This window comes from Thamnophis sirtalis, unplaced genomic scaffold (genome assembly GCF_051295495.1).
Source record: "Thamnophis sirtalis isolate CommonGarterSnake01/CBP01778 unplaced genomic scaffold, rThaSir2_p1.2 scaffold_2, whole genome shotgun sequence".
Classification (NCBI taxonomy): domain Eukaryota; kingdom Metazoa; phylum Chordata; class Lepidosauria; order Squamata; family Natricidae; genus Thamnophis; species Thamnophis sirtalis.
Genome location: NW_028261382.1, coordinates 85,831,796 through 85,849,297, shown reverse-complemented (window position 1 = coordinate 85,849,297; position 17,502 = coordinate 85,831,796). Strand labels below are relative to the sequence as shown.

The 17,502-nt window shown below is 38.7% G+C and overlaps 1 protein-coding gene across 1 annotated transcript; it reads right to left on the bottom strand.

The window, feature by feature from the left end:
• Positions 1 to 5,901: 5,901 nt before the first annotated feature.
• Positions 5,902 to 12,677, bottom strand: MYL7 (myosin light chain 7). Its single transcript, XM_087706278.1, has 7 exons — positions 12,534 to 12,677; positions 11,244 to 11,354; positions 10,452 to 10,527; positions 7,719 to 7,823; positions 6,756 to 6,834; positions 6,572 to 6,620; positions 5,902 to 6,092 (listed from the first exon to the last, which is right to left on the bottom strand). The coding sequence occupies exons 1-7, from the start codon at positions 12,534 to 12,536 to the stop codon at positions 5,991 to 5,993; spliced, it is 525 nt and encodes a 174-aa protein (XP_087562404.1). The 5' UTR covers positions 12,537 to 12,677; the 3' UTR covers positions 5,902 to 5,990.
• Between the last annotated feature and the right edge of the window lie 4,825 nt (positions 12,678 to 17,502).

Below are 17,502 nucleotides of genomic sequence, written 5' to 3'. Positions count from 1 at the left end.
CAGCCATGCTGAAAATAAGGATGGTGGCAATTTTAAAGGCCAAGTGTTACTTCACTTAACCGGGAAATTAGCATTTTAGAACATTGCAAGACAGGCTAATAAACTGTTTTAGAGGAAATCTTAACAGTTGTAGGTTGTTCAAAAAACTTATAAAAACAACTGCATTTGGTGCCCAGATACCTTTGGGTGTGTCCTACAATAATTCAGCTAGGAAATGAGGAAGGAAGGAAGATCCTGTACAACATATCTTTTTAAAAAATGGTAAGGTAAAGGTTCTCCTTGCACATGTGTTAGTTATTCCTGACTAAAGCAGTGTTTCTCAACCTTGGCAACTTTTAAGTCCTGTGGACTTCAACTCCCAAAATCCCCCATTCTGGGAATTGAAGTCCACAGGACTTAAAGCTGCCAAGGTTAAGAAACACTGCTCTAGAGGGTGGTGCTCATCTCAGTTTCAAAGCCGAAGAGCCAATGCTGTCCGAAGACGTCTCTGTGATCATGTGGCCGGCCTGACTAAACGCTGAAAGCGCACAGAATGCTGTTACCTTCCCATGAAAGGTGGTTCTTGTTTTTCTACTTGCATTTTTACGTGCTCTCGAACTGCTAGGTTGACAGAAGCTGGTACAAGTAATGGGCGCTCACTCCGTTACGCCGTGCTAGGGATTCGAACCACCGAATTGCCAACCTTTCTGATCGACAAGCTCAGCGTCTTAGCCACTGAGCCACCACTTCCCTTAGATTGGTATTTCTCTTTGGTGCTACAGCATATTTTCATTCATCTGAAAGATACAACTGATCTGAGAACCAGTTGCCCCTCGTGCCTGGTGTAAAATGGATGTTCTCAAGAAAACAATGCATGGTTTATAGCACGGCCATATCATGCTTTCAGTGTTTTCAACTACAATATCAGAGAAGTTGTCTTCATGGCTCTGGTCTCCATGGTTATTTGGGCTTGGAGTTCAGGATCAATGACCATCTGGCTTCCATTGAAGCATTTGACCACATTTTGCCTAACCAACACTTTCCAAAGTATCTACTAGCCTTACCTTGGGCTTATTATATTGTATATTATGTACTTAATACTCTTTGGAAAGAGAGTTCTACTTAGGCATAAAAGGCAAGTCTAGCATTTCCTATGTTGCACAGAAGGTCAATTTAAACTAGAAGAGAGAGCCAGGTTTCATTAACCATGCATTGCTGATTCTGTCACCAGTGATAGCATTCTAAGTTTTCTAATACTTCTGTTAACAAGAGGTGACCAAAACAATCTGCCCTGAGTGCAGCTTGACATGGGTTTTATTTCATTCTGTGATAAATACCATGCTCTGATGTTTAGAAATGATAGACCAAACTCACTCCATCACAACAGAGATCAGAGAGCATCTAATAACTGTTTTCTGACGTTCTCCTGAAATAGCAAATCATCCCAAATCCCTTTAAAGGGAGGGGAGATTGCTATAATGTCCAAAGCACAAAAACAAAACACAGAATGGTTAGGTTTGACTGCAAGTGTTTGGAGGATTGAAGAAAAATACCTATAGATTGTGATTTTAATCTGTATACTTGCGTTAGCCATTAGCTGGTTCTGCTGATACATTTGGGCTTCATTTTAGAAGCCAAGAATTGAGGCACCAACTTCTTTAATAAATCAGCTATAATTTAAAAAAAAAAACAGGAGAAAAGATAGGAAAAATCATGTCTGAAACCACCGGGATTTCAAAGTCTTCACCTCAATTTTAAACATGTCTTCCAGCTCAAAGAATCATAGACTGGAATGGGCCATTTGCATCCTCAACTTCAACCATCTGTTCAGTGTATAAATCAAAATTAAGACATCCCTGACAGATGGCTGGACATATCTAACAAGAGGAAATTGCCCCAACTTTAAGTAGGTAATTGGTTCCAGGTTTCAAATTATGCTGACCATTAAGAGATTCAACTGGAATCCTCAATTCATTATCTGAAGACTCTTACAAATAGTCTTTGACGTACAACAATTTGTTTAGCAACTGCTTGAAGTTACAACGGCACTGAAAAGATGTACAACTAGTCCTCACACTTATGACTGTTGCAACATCTCCACAGTTATGTGATTAAAATTTGTCATGTATTTACCATGGTTGCATTGTCCTGCTTGAGGTCATGTGATTACTATTTGTAACCTTTCTAGCTGGCTCCCCACAAGCAAACTCAATGTGAGAAATCAGATTCACTTAAAAAGCCACCTGATTAATGCCCAAATTTTAATCACATAATTCTGGAGATGTTGCAACAGCCGTAAATATGAGGACTAAACACTAAAAGTGTTTCTTGTCTTGGTGACACCCTTATATGACCTGAAAAATTTATCCCCATTTTTTCTCAAGGCTAAGGACCAGCTCTCTCATTTTTTGCAGTGAAACTGAGGTTCATGGGGTAATTGTGAAAGTAACAGGCCTTTGCTGTCTTCTGCTAATGCAGTTGTCAGGCCTGCATTTATATTCCTTTTAGAATTTTGGCCTGCCACACTTTCTCTTATTTCATTATGCTATTTCTTTAAATGTAGTCAATGGAAGGGGGGAATAGAAGGAGTAGGATTTTGGAATGTATTGTTTTTCATTCTTTGCTAGAAGCCAAGGTCATCCTTTGTCTCCACACTAGTACACCTGACCGAAAGCAGCTGGGTGTGGGTGCCAGCGTGGAAGAAGAAGATTGGACCATGTGATGGACTGTGGGTGTGGGCACAAGATCATGAACTTTTAACTGGGTGGGATTCTGATGTAAATTCCAGAATTGGAATCCCCACAGCTATATGCCAACATGCCTGCTTTATTAAATTGGAACTTTAATCATAGTTTTGCCTTCGACTCTGATTTAATTCTGCATGGTCTTTGGAATGCTGACAGCAGTATCTCCTCCTTCCCAGCCTCTTATATTTTAGTTGGACAGCTGCCCTTAAGGATACAGCAAGTTTTCTCTATGGATTTGTTGCTCTTCCTGCTGAACAGCTCTCCCGCCTCACCCCTCAAATGGAGGATTCATGCAACATAACTCAGAGTAGAAAAGAGCAGTCCACTTGAAAAAGAAATCAAGTATAAACGTTTGCTTTAAAGTGGATAATATATTTCAATATCGTCAAAGTGTCAGAAACGATGTTAAAAGTTTATGGACAAAAAGGTATATTCTTCTAAAGCATTGTTTTTTATGTTAGGACTCACTTCTTATGGAACTGCTATTACAGTGGATATTGCAACAAAAGGCTGCAACATGTTATTACCCTCTACTAGATATTATTATTTATTTAAATTTATAAGAGTGAGGTGGGTGCATATAAATCTAATAAATAAGTAAAATAGATAGGTTTCTCTCCAGCTCTGCAACCAACAAGGCTGTTGAACCGACATTCTTCAAAGGCATGCACTCCGGGTGTGTGTCTGTGTGCCGGCATTACTGCTGATTTGGTGCGCGTGCAATATTGCCTATAAATTTACATGCACAGTTGCCTATAAACAGGGAGGTCTGCGCTTCTGCAGAACATTTAAAAGGGTCCAAAAAAGATCTTGCGGCAACCAGGGAACCGGTTCGGGTGCGTGGCAAGCATGCCGTCCTCACTGGTTTGGAGACCCCGTCACCATTTCCACTACTGGTTCCACTGATCCGGTGCGAACCGGTAGGACCCCTCTCCCCATGAAGTCTTTCATTCTGTTCTTATCCAATTGACCATCAGCACTTTCATGTAGATGCCAACACACTTAGTGTACTATTGGAGAGATTTTTATTTTGTTATTTCCCATTTCGAAGGGAAATACAGTATATGATCTCTGTCAGAGATCCAACAAATCTGCTGATTCTATTTTTTGTGCCATAGTCTGTTGCAAAAACCCTGCCTCTTCGAAGTAGATATGTTATCTACTTGAAAAGACAGCTGGACCAAATATTTACCTTGAAAATATTTGAGGGGTCTTAAATTAATTAAGAACCTGATAAAGGAAGATGAATATTTAATTTTAACATTTTCTCTTCTTAAGTTGAGCATCTTAATGTTCCATTCAGTTAAGTAAATGACTTGCATTCCCTTTAAAATACAGGTTGCAATCTGTGTGATTACAAGTGATTTTGGTCTGAATCAGAGTTGGAAAGAGTTAAACCCTCTCATCCCCTCCACTCAGGTCTGAGCTTACTTGTCAGTGCTATTTATATTTATATGACAAATAGCATGTGTTATAATTTTGTTTACCCTATTATCTTCACCTCTAATTTAACCTTCCAGAAACTGAATCAAAATAATGGTTTCCCAGAAATAGTATTTGAAACGCTCACTTGCAATCAATTTGGAGAACTGGAATACAAGGGGAAGTTTAGAGTACAGCTTAATAACACTACAATAACACGAACTGCATCCTCGTGGGCATGAGCAAAGAGGAAACAACTACACCATAGTGCAAGTACAAAGAGAGCTTACACTGCAACTTTCAGATGTCTGTTTTGCCATTTGCTTCCATTTTGTTCCCTCCTACAAATACACACCACTCAATGGATGAGACCAGATTCAATGACAGCTCTGGGGGATTGAACTAGAAAGCTACTTATAGATGATTGAGCTAATAAGAAATCTAAAGAATTATGATCATCATAATTATGTTTTGTGTCCTCCTCTCTTCACCAGGGTGACGCAGTGGTTAGAATGCAGTATTGCAGGCTAATTCTGCCCACTGCCAACAGTTCGATTCTCACTGGCTCAAGCCTTCCATCCTTCCAATGGTCAGTAAAATGGGAATCCAGATTGTTGGGGGCAATAGGCTGACTCTGTAAGTCGCTTAGAGATAGGGCTGTAAAGCACTATAAAGTGGTATATAAGTTTAAGTGCTATTGCTCTCCCAATGCTCATTGTAAATGAGTTTATTCTCCTTCCACACCAAAGCTACTCAAGCTTTTTTTTTTTTTTTTTTTTTTGCAGATTGGTGGTGGCAGTGAAAGTGTTGAAAAAGTCTCATTTTAGCCCAAATCCACTTGGCTAAAAATAAGCCAAGAGCTATCTGCCAATTACCTCCAATAGACCGATCAGATCCCACAGATTAGGCCTCCTCCGAATTCCATCCGCCGGCCAATGCCGACTGGCGACTACCCGGAGGAGAGCCTTCTCTGTGGCTGCTCCGACCCTCTGGAACGAGCTCCCCGTGGAGATTCGAACCCTCACCACCCTCCAGGCCTTCCGCAAAGCCCTTAAAACCTGGCTGTTCCGACAGGCCTGGGGCTAAAGAGTTTTTGCCCCCCTTCTCGAATGGTATGGTTGTTGTGTGTTTTTAAATTTTGTATTGTTATGTTTCGTCTTTTTTATCCCCCTGTCTGTACCCCCTTCCCTGATTGAATTGTGAACCACCCTGAGTCCCCTTCGGGGAAAAGGGCGGCATATAAATGTAATCAATCAATCAATCAATCAATCAATCAAGAGTTTCAAGTTAAACGTGGTCTCCTAAAAGAAGGCAGTATTATCCTGGGATATGCTCAGATAAACCCAACCAGAAGGTAGGACTGGCTATATCATTATGCAGAGTGGAGGAGGAGCCTCAGGTGGCATTTGCTGAGCAGGATGGATAGCACTCATAGCTTAATCTCCATTTCTTCTGAGCATCATAGAATGGAGCTGGAATTAGCCTATTATCTCATTGCAAAGCTCAAGAAGTCCATATTAAGGTGAGCAACCCATATTTTTCTTGGCCCTAGGTTGGCATATGCCCAAGTCTGGCACTGACAAGACCAAAACTTATTTAGCAAGTCAGTGAGCTGCAACCATGTCTTTGCCCCAATCTGGTGTCCACCAGATGAGATGTATTGTGATATCCACCACGCAAACCCAAGATCAAACCCACTACCCTACTCTCTATTCTTCATCTTTTTCTCCCACCTGTCATAAACAAGGTCTCCTTGTTTTTCATGCAATTGTTTATTGTAATCTTTAACAAAGTAGGGTGGGTGAATGGGAGTTGTCTCCAGTCCTCGCCCTACTCAGGTCTTCAGTCTTCCTTCTCATCTCCATGTGTGATGATATAACACAAAGATTTGTAGTCAATATTTCCAGCTACATCCATGGGAGCAAGAGAAAACATTTGCTCTACCTAGATAGGAAGAAACAGAGAGTCTAGAGTAAGTATGGGAAATCACAGTCAATCAACTTTTCAAGGTCTTGCAGTAAGAACCCCGAGGATTCCTCTCTCCATCAAAGGCCTGGCCAATGGTAAACAATTCATTGGTCACACTGGGGTTCCCAGTCTTTCTAACAGCTCCTGAGAACACCAAGATAAAGTTTTCACCAAAAGCAAACTTCCAAAATTTGGTGAGGTGTTTCAAAAAAAGGAAATAGATATGTTAAATAGATCTAATGCAATATTGTCAGGTTTCTGATGACAAAACCTCAGGATCTGAAAAGTGACATTAAAAATCACATATGTCTGAACATGTAGCCAAGGGTATCCATTTTGAACCAAATTCTATCAATATCAAGCATAGATCAATTGATATATGGAGAGAAAGGCATCTCCCAGCTTTGGCGATCTTGTGAGAAGAATTTTCTGGCCAAAGAAGGGATTTATCTCACCTCTTCAAGAGAAAACTTGTCAGCTTGAGTTACCAGAAGTTGTTTAAACCTGAAAAACAATTTTTAAAAGTTAAGTGTCAGTGTCGTTGAAAACATTGCCTACCGAACTCTGGTTTTGGTTGTTCAATAGAAGGCCTGAAGGGATAATAAAACACATACACAAACACACAGTTCTTGAACTTACTCCTCTTTGTTCACTAAGCCAGTTCCATTTGGGTCAAAGAGTTTGAAGGCAGCAAGGATGGATTCCTCTGGATCAGTACCTACGGAAGATATGGTTACTTAGGAACAGATAAAACTGCCTTTCGGAGTTCTTTTCATTAGATATGAATGACTCAATATTGCTTAAATCAGGCATGTGCACAATGTTTTCCAGATTAGAGGATACACTTGGCCAGAAGCAACCTTCTAAATAATGACTATCATAAAGCTAAATTGGAGTTCACGTTATTTAAATTGAATTAAAATAGACAATATGTTTACTGTCATGGATTTAATATTTCTCTTCTTCTATCACATTAAAACAACAACTGTGAGGTTTCCAGAAAATGCATCCAAGGCTTTAGGATGCTGCTGATCACCCCACAATCCCAAGAATGTGAATCTTTACTTAACGTGGTTATTGAATTAATTGATTTCCTGGGTTGGTACCATACATTGAATTTAAAGTCACTGAAACAGGCTGGTTTTGTGCAACATGTTCGCCTGCTAATAAATAAAGAGGCACTTACCCAAATTTCTTTACTTATTTTGAAGACATACATCCCATTAAATCTAATCAAATTTAGATGGTATGAATGTATTTGTTAAAGCTTCATTTAATCTGGTTACATATATGGTGCAAATGCAGCCCCTGACTGCCAGCACCTCTCTAGGATTTCTAAGTTTTTTTGTTTTCCTGGAGATGTCTTAGATAAAGTCTGGGGTTTTCTGCATGCATAATAGTAGAACCCTACCACTGTAACTGTAGCTTAAGAGTGAATCTTGTATGGGGAAGATGTTCCCTCCTTTCTTGGGAGAGAAATGATTGAAAAAATGTCAACATTCTAAGAAGAAGTGGAAATTTGGGAGTGTTGGAATCAAAGGAAAATATTGAGTCTCATCTTGATTAATGAGCAAATTCCAAGATGTGATAATGCTAATTTACCATTCAGTTTCTCCCCGAAGAGTGTTAAGAAGACAGTGAAGTTAATTGGTCCTTTCCCTTCCTTCAGCATCTCTTCCAGCTCTTCATCCTTCACATTCAATTTGCCTGTAGAGAGAAAGCAGATCGCAATCAATATTCCTAGCTGGATATATTGTCTATTGTTTGCTTAGTCCAATTGTGAGTCCAAAATGCCTTCCAGAATATAGCAGATATGGAATGTTTGAACAGAACAAGGCACAATTCCTGAATGCTTTGTTTTCACTCTTATAACAGAGTTGGAAGAGACCTTGGAGATCTTCTAGATGATGAGGAAATAATCCAAATTCCCAACATCTGGGGAGAATATCAGATTTGGGGAATTTTGATAGCAATAGCAATAGCAGTTAGACTTATATACCACTTCATAGGGCTTTCAGCCCTCTCTAAGCAGTTTACAGAGTCAGCATATCGCTCCCCACAGTCTGGGTCCTCATTTCACCCACCTCGGAAGGCTGGAAAGCTGAGTTAACCTTGAGCCGGTGAGATTTGAACCGCTGAACTGCAGATAACAATCAGCTGAAGTGGCCTGCAGTATTGCACCCTAACCACTGCGCCACCTCGGCTCTACTTACCAACGGACATCTCTACTTACCAACGGACTTCCAATAGCTGCCCTTTCCGAGAGGGCATCATTTGAAGATATATTTTCCCTTAACATGGCCTTCAGAACAAGACAATACCAGGACAAAACAGTGAACCAGTTCATATACAATGTGATAATTTTACAATCGCTAGCACTGATTATGTTACCTAGTTTGGTAATGAAACGTTTGCAAGCAAACAACCAGGATTAGAGAGCTCCAAAGCCCCCCATAGGCTCAACTCTGAGCTACAAATATTCTCTTTCTATCAGTAACTATTTTCTCCTGCATATTAAACATTATAATTTTAGAAGCAATACTTAGACATCTTGGTGTCTTGCATCCTAGAATTGAGGGGCCACATCCAGTCCAAGGACCTTCAGATTTTCTTCCTCTCCGCTAAAGAAAGAATGCCTTGAAACAAAAGGCTGCCCTTTGATGGGCCTTCCAATGGCAAATTAAGGCACAGTGCACCAGCCGTTGCATGTATGATAAAAAGGGAAGGTTCATTCCATCTTATGAAACTGACGAACTGTTTATTAACAGTAACACCTTCCAGAATTGAAGAGGAGCACTTAAAGCTCCAAAAATAACACTACTACAGCTAGTGCTACAGATAAGCAAATTCCATCTTTCCTCATCTCCCCCCGCCTTTCTCTGTACTTCCACTTGAAAGACCACTGCAAATTTTGCATTTTGGTCCAGAGAAAGGTAACTAATACCTCAAAAGAAGGATAGAAAGTTGGAGGGTGCTGGAAGAAAGAGGTGTATGGAAAGCGGTAGAGCTATATTAGGTTTCTATTTTCTGGGGCATTGTTGACAAGTGGAATTGATGCAATTATTGTTTAATGCTGTATGGTGTTGGCTATGTACAGTACACATGTGAGTGTATGAAAATGAAAATGAAAAAAATTTTTTTTTAAAAAAAGAAGGAATTAAGAACAGAGGAGAGCAGAACTTAATCCTAAAAGACATACGTGCTCTCTCTCTTTTTGCAAAGAAAACATCCCTGTTGTCTCTAGCATGGAAAGAACAACCACAGGAGTGAAAGCTGAAAACATGAGAAATGTTTCTCTCTACCTCAGACCTGCAAAGCTGTTCTGATCAGAGTAAGCAATACTGAACAAATTAAATAAATAGTCCAACTCGAGGGTGTCCAACCTTAGCAACTTTAGGACTTGTGGACTTTAACTTCCAAAATTCTCCACCCAACATGGCTGGCAGGGGAATTGTGGAAGTTGAAGTCCACAAGTCTTAAAGTTGCTAAGGTTGGATCCAGTGGTGGGTTTCAAAAATTGTTCGAACCTACTCTGTGGGTGTGGCCTCCTTTGTGGGAGTGGCTTGCCACCCATGTGACCGGATGGGAGTGGCTTGCTGCCCATGTGACCAGATATGAAGATGCTGACGACACTTGTCAGAACCACCTTAAATTACCTCACACACAGCACTGGCATGCATGAGAATATGATGTAAACTTGTTTTTTAAAAGGCATCTTTGGTTTGCGTTAAAACAACTTCAACACACGCAATGTTCTGATTGCACCACAAACGCAGTAGTCATCCTTACAGAGGCACTGAGTTTTATAAATAGGAGCATGACAGTGTAGAATAATCATATCCAAGGACCAGGGGTGGGTTTCAAAAATTTTTGGAACCTCTTCTGTAGGTGTGGCCTGCTTTCCGGGTCCACTGGTGGAACCTCTTCTAACCGGTTCGGTAGATTTGACGAACCGGTTCTACCGAATAGGTGCGAACTGGTAGGAACCCACCTCTGGTTGGACCACACCTGGTCTAGATGGTTTAATTTATTTTCCACTATTCCAGGGCCTTATTTAGTATAACCCTTTGCTTCTTACTACCTTTACCATGAATTTACTATATAATGTCCTAGTTGTGTCCATGAATAAAGCAGTAGATAAAAATACTATCTGATTGAATCTGGCTTTCAAGTTTGGAAGAGATCAGAATTTTATGACTTTCTGCTAGAAAACTGGCAGTCAAGTCCCAGGAAAGACCCAGGCTGTTTTTATTTCTATCTGCTAAGATCTTTAGTAAAGAAAAATTCCTGAACTTGCTCAGATTGTTATTTCATAACCAGAGTAAAGTCACTCACCGAGTTGACTGTATGTCTCCTTCAAATCAGATTTGCTGATAATTCCATCTCGATTCTGGTCAATGCAGCTGAATGCCTTGGAGAATAAGCAAACTTGCTCAGATTCCTTAAGCACAATTACTCATACAAATATGTTCCTATCTCGTATATTCAGGAACCACATTCTTCAGACTGTTATATGAGTCTGTTCTTTTTAGCAATCCTTGATGCTTGACAGAAGCCACAAGTGTTATTTTTATTCCTTCCCTGGTTTGCATGCAGTATCTTCCATATAGTTTCTCCTAGCCTGTATTGGTGAAATGTGCAAATGATAAACAGCAGTCCGAAAAATAAAGCTGCTGCACCAAATCTGGATTTGGAAGGTACCTATTCTTTTATTATTATTATTATTATTTAAACATCCCTGCAAGATACTCCACACCCTCTCCTTTATTGTTTGTATTAATGAAGGAACTGGCTGTCAAACAGAGCAAAACATCTTCCCATTCAAGATAAGTATTGCCTCCACTCTTATTTGGTTCTGTGTCGTCACCATATGGCTAAAATCTGATTATTCACATGTTACTTGACATCATTATCCTTAGCTAGATCAAGCAGTCTCAAGAAAAAAATTCCCCTTTGAAAGGAACAAGTACAGTATAATCACCGCAATAAAGCTGCTGCTGAAATGGCATTAAAAGAGAACAGCATAACATGACACAAGAAATATTTTAAAAAGAAGCATGCATCGGATCCAAGCTGGACGGTTTTGATTGAAAATTTCTTAGCTACAGGGTCCTAGGATTTGCTCACCTCCTTAAACTCCTGGATCTGTGACTGCTCAAACATTGAAAAGACATTGGAAGATCCTCTCTGTGCCCGCTTAGCAGCAGTTTTGCTTCGTGTCCCGGCTTTTCTGCTAGCCTGGGAAAAGAAAAAAAGGATCAATAGAGAATCCACAGTCCTAAGGCCCAGCTAATACATACCAAGGTGTTCTTGTTAGTTCTTAAACTTTTGTTTGCTCCCAGAACCATTCCCTGTTTTTAAAACCTATGGAGGACCCTTCAAAATGCTTTTGCTTCAACGGCTTATATTTATCAACATTCACCATATGAAAAATTAAAATTGATGACTCCGTGGAATATATTTATTGACTCAGGTTAAGACAAGCAATAGACTCATTAGAAATTAACATATAATATTATTCCCAAAGAAACCTATATTTTTCAGCAAATAAAAATACTATGAGAAGAGTGCCCTGGATTTAAAAGTTTTCAGATACCTTCCATATCTGGCAACTATTGTGAGGAGCTCTGAAAGGGTCTTGGATCTCTTAAGGGTCCTAGGACCATACTTTAAGAAATATTGCTGTAGAACAACCAAACAGACTAGCCTCTATATTCTTATAAAGCATGAAAGAAACAAGATACATAACATTCCTGACATTCTCAATTCCTATACCCTCTGTAGATTCACTGAACTCCATGGATGGATGGAGAGAAAGAGGGGGGAACCCTACCCATTACAAAAAAGCCCCTTTTTTGCTTCCATGCAACCCTTCTTTGTAACAGTATCTCCATGCAAAGCAAAGGATCTGAAAGACCGGAGTACCAAAATGAAACAGCTTTCAAAAAATAAGGATTATCCCTGGAAGCAGTTAAAGCAGATGCAGTATGCCTTAAAGCATGCCACAATTTTATTTTGATTCAGCAATTGCTTATTGACTTTCTACAAAAACTGTGTTCAACCTTCCCTGAGATATGAGATCTTTCCAGCGTGATTGGAACATGCATTTTTTACTTAACTTTTTTTTTTTTTGCATGTATAAATGCCCAACTGTTGCTTGCTTGTTCACTCTAAGGGCTGGAAAAAATATATGTAGGCTTCTCATCTTAAAGTTAATGTGGCAGAGAGGGAGAGGGAGAGGGAGAGGGAGAGGGAGAGGGAGAGGGAGAGGGAGAGGGAGAGGGAGAGAGAGAGAGAGAGAGAGAGGTAGGTAGGTAGGTAGGTAGGTAGGTAGGTAGGTAGGTAGGTAGGTAGGTAGGTAGGTACATGTCTGCAAGACATTCAACAGAGCAACAATGGATATGAGGTCTTACTCACCATCTTGGGTTTCCTCCTGAAAAACAAAAGTTGTCCAGTTGGTATTGAGGGTAATTCAGCCTATATCTCAGAGCTTATCTCTTAGTGAGCTAAATTAGGAACTCAGTTGCAGAAGGCAGCCAAACTTGGTTATCTTCTAGCTCTGACACTATAACGATTGATAAGGGCCAGGGAATAGCATTTAGCAGGCTTCACTGATGGAAAAAAGTTGGATGTTCAAGTTGGGCATTCCCTTTAGAACAGAGTTTTCCTGACTGACCCCAAATGGGTGCTATATATATATTAACAGTTGGTTGCAGGACACACCCACCATTTTTATCCATGAAATTGTTTAAAGCAAACCTACTTAAACTAGAATTTCCTACTTAAAGCAAACCTACCAGGCTTGCTAGAGTCACTCACTATGGGCCAGTGAGAATGCCGCTAGGCTGATTAACAAAGAGCAGAAAAACAATATTGTAAGCTGCCACCCCTACCTCCACCCCCCCCCCATTCCTGGGCAATAAAGTTCATTTGCACTTTTTGCCCACAATGAGGGAAGAGTTTACTAACCATTCACCCCTTCAATCTTTAAAATTAAAAATTTAAAACATCAAACTTCCAGAAAATCGATAGAAACATGTTATATGTAAAGAAAGCTCCCTTCAAGCTTCAGGAGGGATCCTGCCAATAAACTAATCATCAGGCCTGAAGCCATCTTTTCTTTTGGATCTTTGGCCTGCCACACTTTCTATTATTCTACTGTGCATTTTCTTTTGTGGGAAAATGGGAGGGGGGATTGTAAGGAGTTACATACTATGTAGCCATAACAAAATTCTTTCTAGAAACCCAAGGTCATCCTTTGTCTCGGCGCCTCTGCACCTGACCGGAATTGGATGGGTGGAACTACCAGCATGGCAGTGGGAGATTAGATCATGTGATGGACTTGGTGTGGAGGCAAGATCTTGAACTTTCAACTAGGTGGGGAAAACCAGGAAGCTTTCAGATTCGGGTTTTCCCAGATGTGCCAACATGACTTTCTTAATAAATTGGAACTTTGCTTGGACTCTGATTTACTTTTGGGTGCTAATTGGAATGCTGACACTAATAGATTAATCCCCTAAATGGATTTGCCTCCCAATGGGATTTTCCCATGTATTTTATCAGGAAATGTGAATAAGGTAGGCATGAAAAGTCAGCACTCTCAGCATCATGCCCTTCAAATCCATTGTTGTTTTTTAAATATTTTAATTTTATTTTAAAACAAACAAACATAAACACACAGAAAACACAAAAACCACCCTCCAGTTACATACAGTATGTCGATTGGTTACAAAGCTTTTGTGCTTCCTCACAATAGTCTTCACTTGCAATTTATATAGAATCTCATATCATCAATCTAATATGTATGCAATTATCATTGTTAAACATTCATTTGACTATAACTATTATTACATCCTTTTATGTGAGATATTCTAAATTTAAAATAAATTTATATTATGGCATTTCATTACTTCATCCTAAAACCATCCAATAATATTGCATCTTTATATTATATTCTATATAAAATTGTTTTTCTTTAATTATAAAACTTTTGAGCATCCTCTCCATAGTCCTCACTTACAATTTGTATAAAATTCCTTTTATCAATCTAGGATATATATATGTGCATTCTTATCATTGTTAGTCATTTATTGGACTATAACTATTATTACTTCATTTATGCATAATATTCTAAAATTAACTAAATTTAAATTAGTTTTTATTATAACAGTTCATTACATCATCCAGTATCCTTCCAATAGTAGTGCAATCTTATATCTCTTGCCATTTGTAATATTTGTGTTCTGATTGCTTTCTTGGTAGATCTTATATGGACTTCTCTTGGCAATTTGTTTTTCATTGCATATCTTCTAAAGACTCGAAACCCTCCATCTGTTCCTTCCATCAACTTCCCTTTGGTTATTACGGATTTTTCTGCCAAAATTTCTCTCATTACTTCTGCCAAATTTTCTCCTTTTTCTTCTTCTATGTTTTGGAATCTGAGGTAGAGTTCCAATCTGTCAATCTCCCATTTCAATATTCCACTCCTGTCATTTCCAACCACGCTCAATCAGCTGTCAATATCAACAACGTTCTTATCTCTTTGTTCATCTTTTTCTTCAATTTTTTGAACTCTGTCCTCAAATTTCATCATTTGGTAAATATTCTCAATTTTTTCATCTATTTTTTCTGTTCTTTGTTCTATATTCTCCATTCTCTTTTCAATGCTCTGTTCTTACTTGTATTTTTTGAATTTCTTGCATAATCATTTGCAATGTTAATTCCTTTTCTTTTTCATGTTGCGCCATTCCTCCAAGTAGTAAACACTGCCACTATAGCACCCAAAACTTTTATTATTAAATTCCAAACAAGTTCACTGCAACCTTTTAAGTCAAGGTCTTCTTTTCACTTCAGTCCAGCTACTGATAGTACCCCAGAGGAGCACCTGTATAAAAAATCCGTGCTCTTCCCGCTATCATTTTCAATAAACAAACTCAGAAACCTTGAAATATAGATCAAATGTTCAAAGAGAAAAAAGAAAAACAATATTTCCAAGTCTCCAAGCCTCCAAGTAGCAATGTTACTTCTTTTTCCTCTGCTTTTACTCCCCTCTTTATATTCCAAACTTAAGGAAAAAGGTTCTTAGAAAAACAATCCAATAGAGAGTTGAAAAAAGAAAAAGAAAGAAAATCTTAATAAGTATTTAAAAAAAAGAAAAATAGAAGAAGAAAAAAACCAGTCCAGTTTAAAAAGTAAGAAGCATTTGTAAAAATTCCATCCATAAAAAAATTAAAGAAAGATAACCACTAAGTTGACTCAGGCTTAATCTCACCGCTTAACCTCTTCTGTCTTCAATTTTAATTTTACTTTTGATCTTTTTGGGTGTTCTCTTCTCTAATAATAAAATTTATCTCACCAATTTGACACATTTTCTCTCCCACTTTCCTTCCGTTCTGGAGCTGTCCCAACTTTCAGCAGCTTCAATAGCTACTTCTCTATGGCTAGAAAAAAGAGCTTCTCCTGGATCTACCAGGACTTTGTGATGTCCCTTGGATCAGCAGGATGTGCCCTTCTCTATCATCGTCTCTATGGGACAGTTTAGGTCTGAAAGGACCATCCAGCGGCAGAAATGTCGACGGCGATCTTGGAGCTCCAAGATCGCATGTCGTATCGTCATGACGTCAGCCGTGCCTCCCTTCAAATCCATTGTTGATGTCCGTTTTTCTCCCTGAGACCTAATCCTAACCCAACGTGGATTTGCCAATTGAGTTTTCCCATGTATTTTAGAGGATTACCATGTCAGCTGCCACTATTATGGGACGAGTTGTGTTTTGGTTTCATTTAAATGATAACTTTGAAATTTACCACTGCAGCATAAATACAGCTGTTTGTACATTATAAGCAGTCTCTTATATTTACATCCTCTTTTTTTTGGTTGCATTCTCTGGATGACTGTATATGTTATGTTCTTTAGGAATTGTAATATGGTAACTAGTAATTCACTTTATTATATATACTCATATTTTTAAAAATACTCTACAAGTTAATGTTATTAAATTATTCCCTAAGTTTATATCACTGTTTGTGTATTTGAGTGTTTCCTACCCCACTCCAATAAACAATTCTGAAATCCTGTACACATTAGCCTGAAAATAAATTAAAGAGTAAGGATGACTTTCATATTTGTCTGCCTGCCTGTGATTCCTCCGTATATTACTTCTTTACCATACAGATGTTGCAGTTATGTATTTATTCCGATTTAGTGCATAGAATAAATATGGGAAAAAGCATGACACAGGGATAACGTTTACCCATATTTTAATTTATTTTAATGTAGGTTACTTTTAATATAAAAGACCCCCCAAAACTATGAAAAAAATAGTAGATAGTAAAACAAAACAGGAAAATAAACAATATTAAGCCAGTGATAAGAAAACAAGTGTGCCTAAGCCAAGCAACTGTATGACCAAAAATTCAATAGGGAAAATGGAGATTGGCAAGATATTCCATTAAAAAAGCAGAATTATGTGTGCTTTTAAATTGTGCAAATATGTTTGTATTCCAGCCTATCTTTGCTAAACATCCAAGAAATAGATGGGTCCGTTTGCCACTTTCTGACCTGCTCATAAATTTATCTTTCTGATTTATCTTTTTTGATTTTGTCTGTACATTTTTCATCTTTCATTTCATTTTTCATCTTTCATACAAATTGCTTCATGAACTCCCCCCCACCTTTTTCATTACTCTACATCTTTCTTTACTTCATCTTAAGTACATCTGGACTAGAATCTTTATAGCATTCACCCAATCGTCAATTCCAGCCACTGCAACTCATATCATCGTTGTCTTTACTAACTGGCATTTTTGTCCAACTGCATCCCCATCCCCATTAATCGGCTTATTATCTGGATATCAACAAATCGTTGTTCAGCCCAAATTCAGCCATGTAGGGAAATTGCAAAACGTTTTCATAATTAGCAAACGATCTGTGGTTTTAGAGGAAGTATTACGGTTTCTATTTTTCTCAGCCTCTAAAAATAGAACCAGAGCTAAAGAAAAAAGAAAGAAAGCTAAAAAAGAGAATCATAAGGATGTGGGCTCCAGAACTGACGTTTTATACCCTGCCAAGACTCCTCCAATGCTTGTTAACAATAGGCAATGTGGTAGTCTAATGTTTTATGAACTGAAATGGCAATTAACCTCTACTGCAAATAGATTAAATCTGGGTGATGTTAAAACCCAAACACCAGTGAATCCTATCTGAGCCCACATTCACTAGGGAAAAATGTGACCCCTGGACTCAGCCAGAGGCATAATGAACCGGTCACTCTGACACTCTCCCACTCTTATAGCGTCATCGTTGGTATAGAGAATAATCTGTTTGTTCTCAGGCCTCCTGGATTCACGTTTGACCTAGATCTGGAATGTCATGAAAGCAAATGAAGCT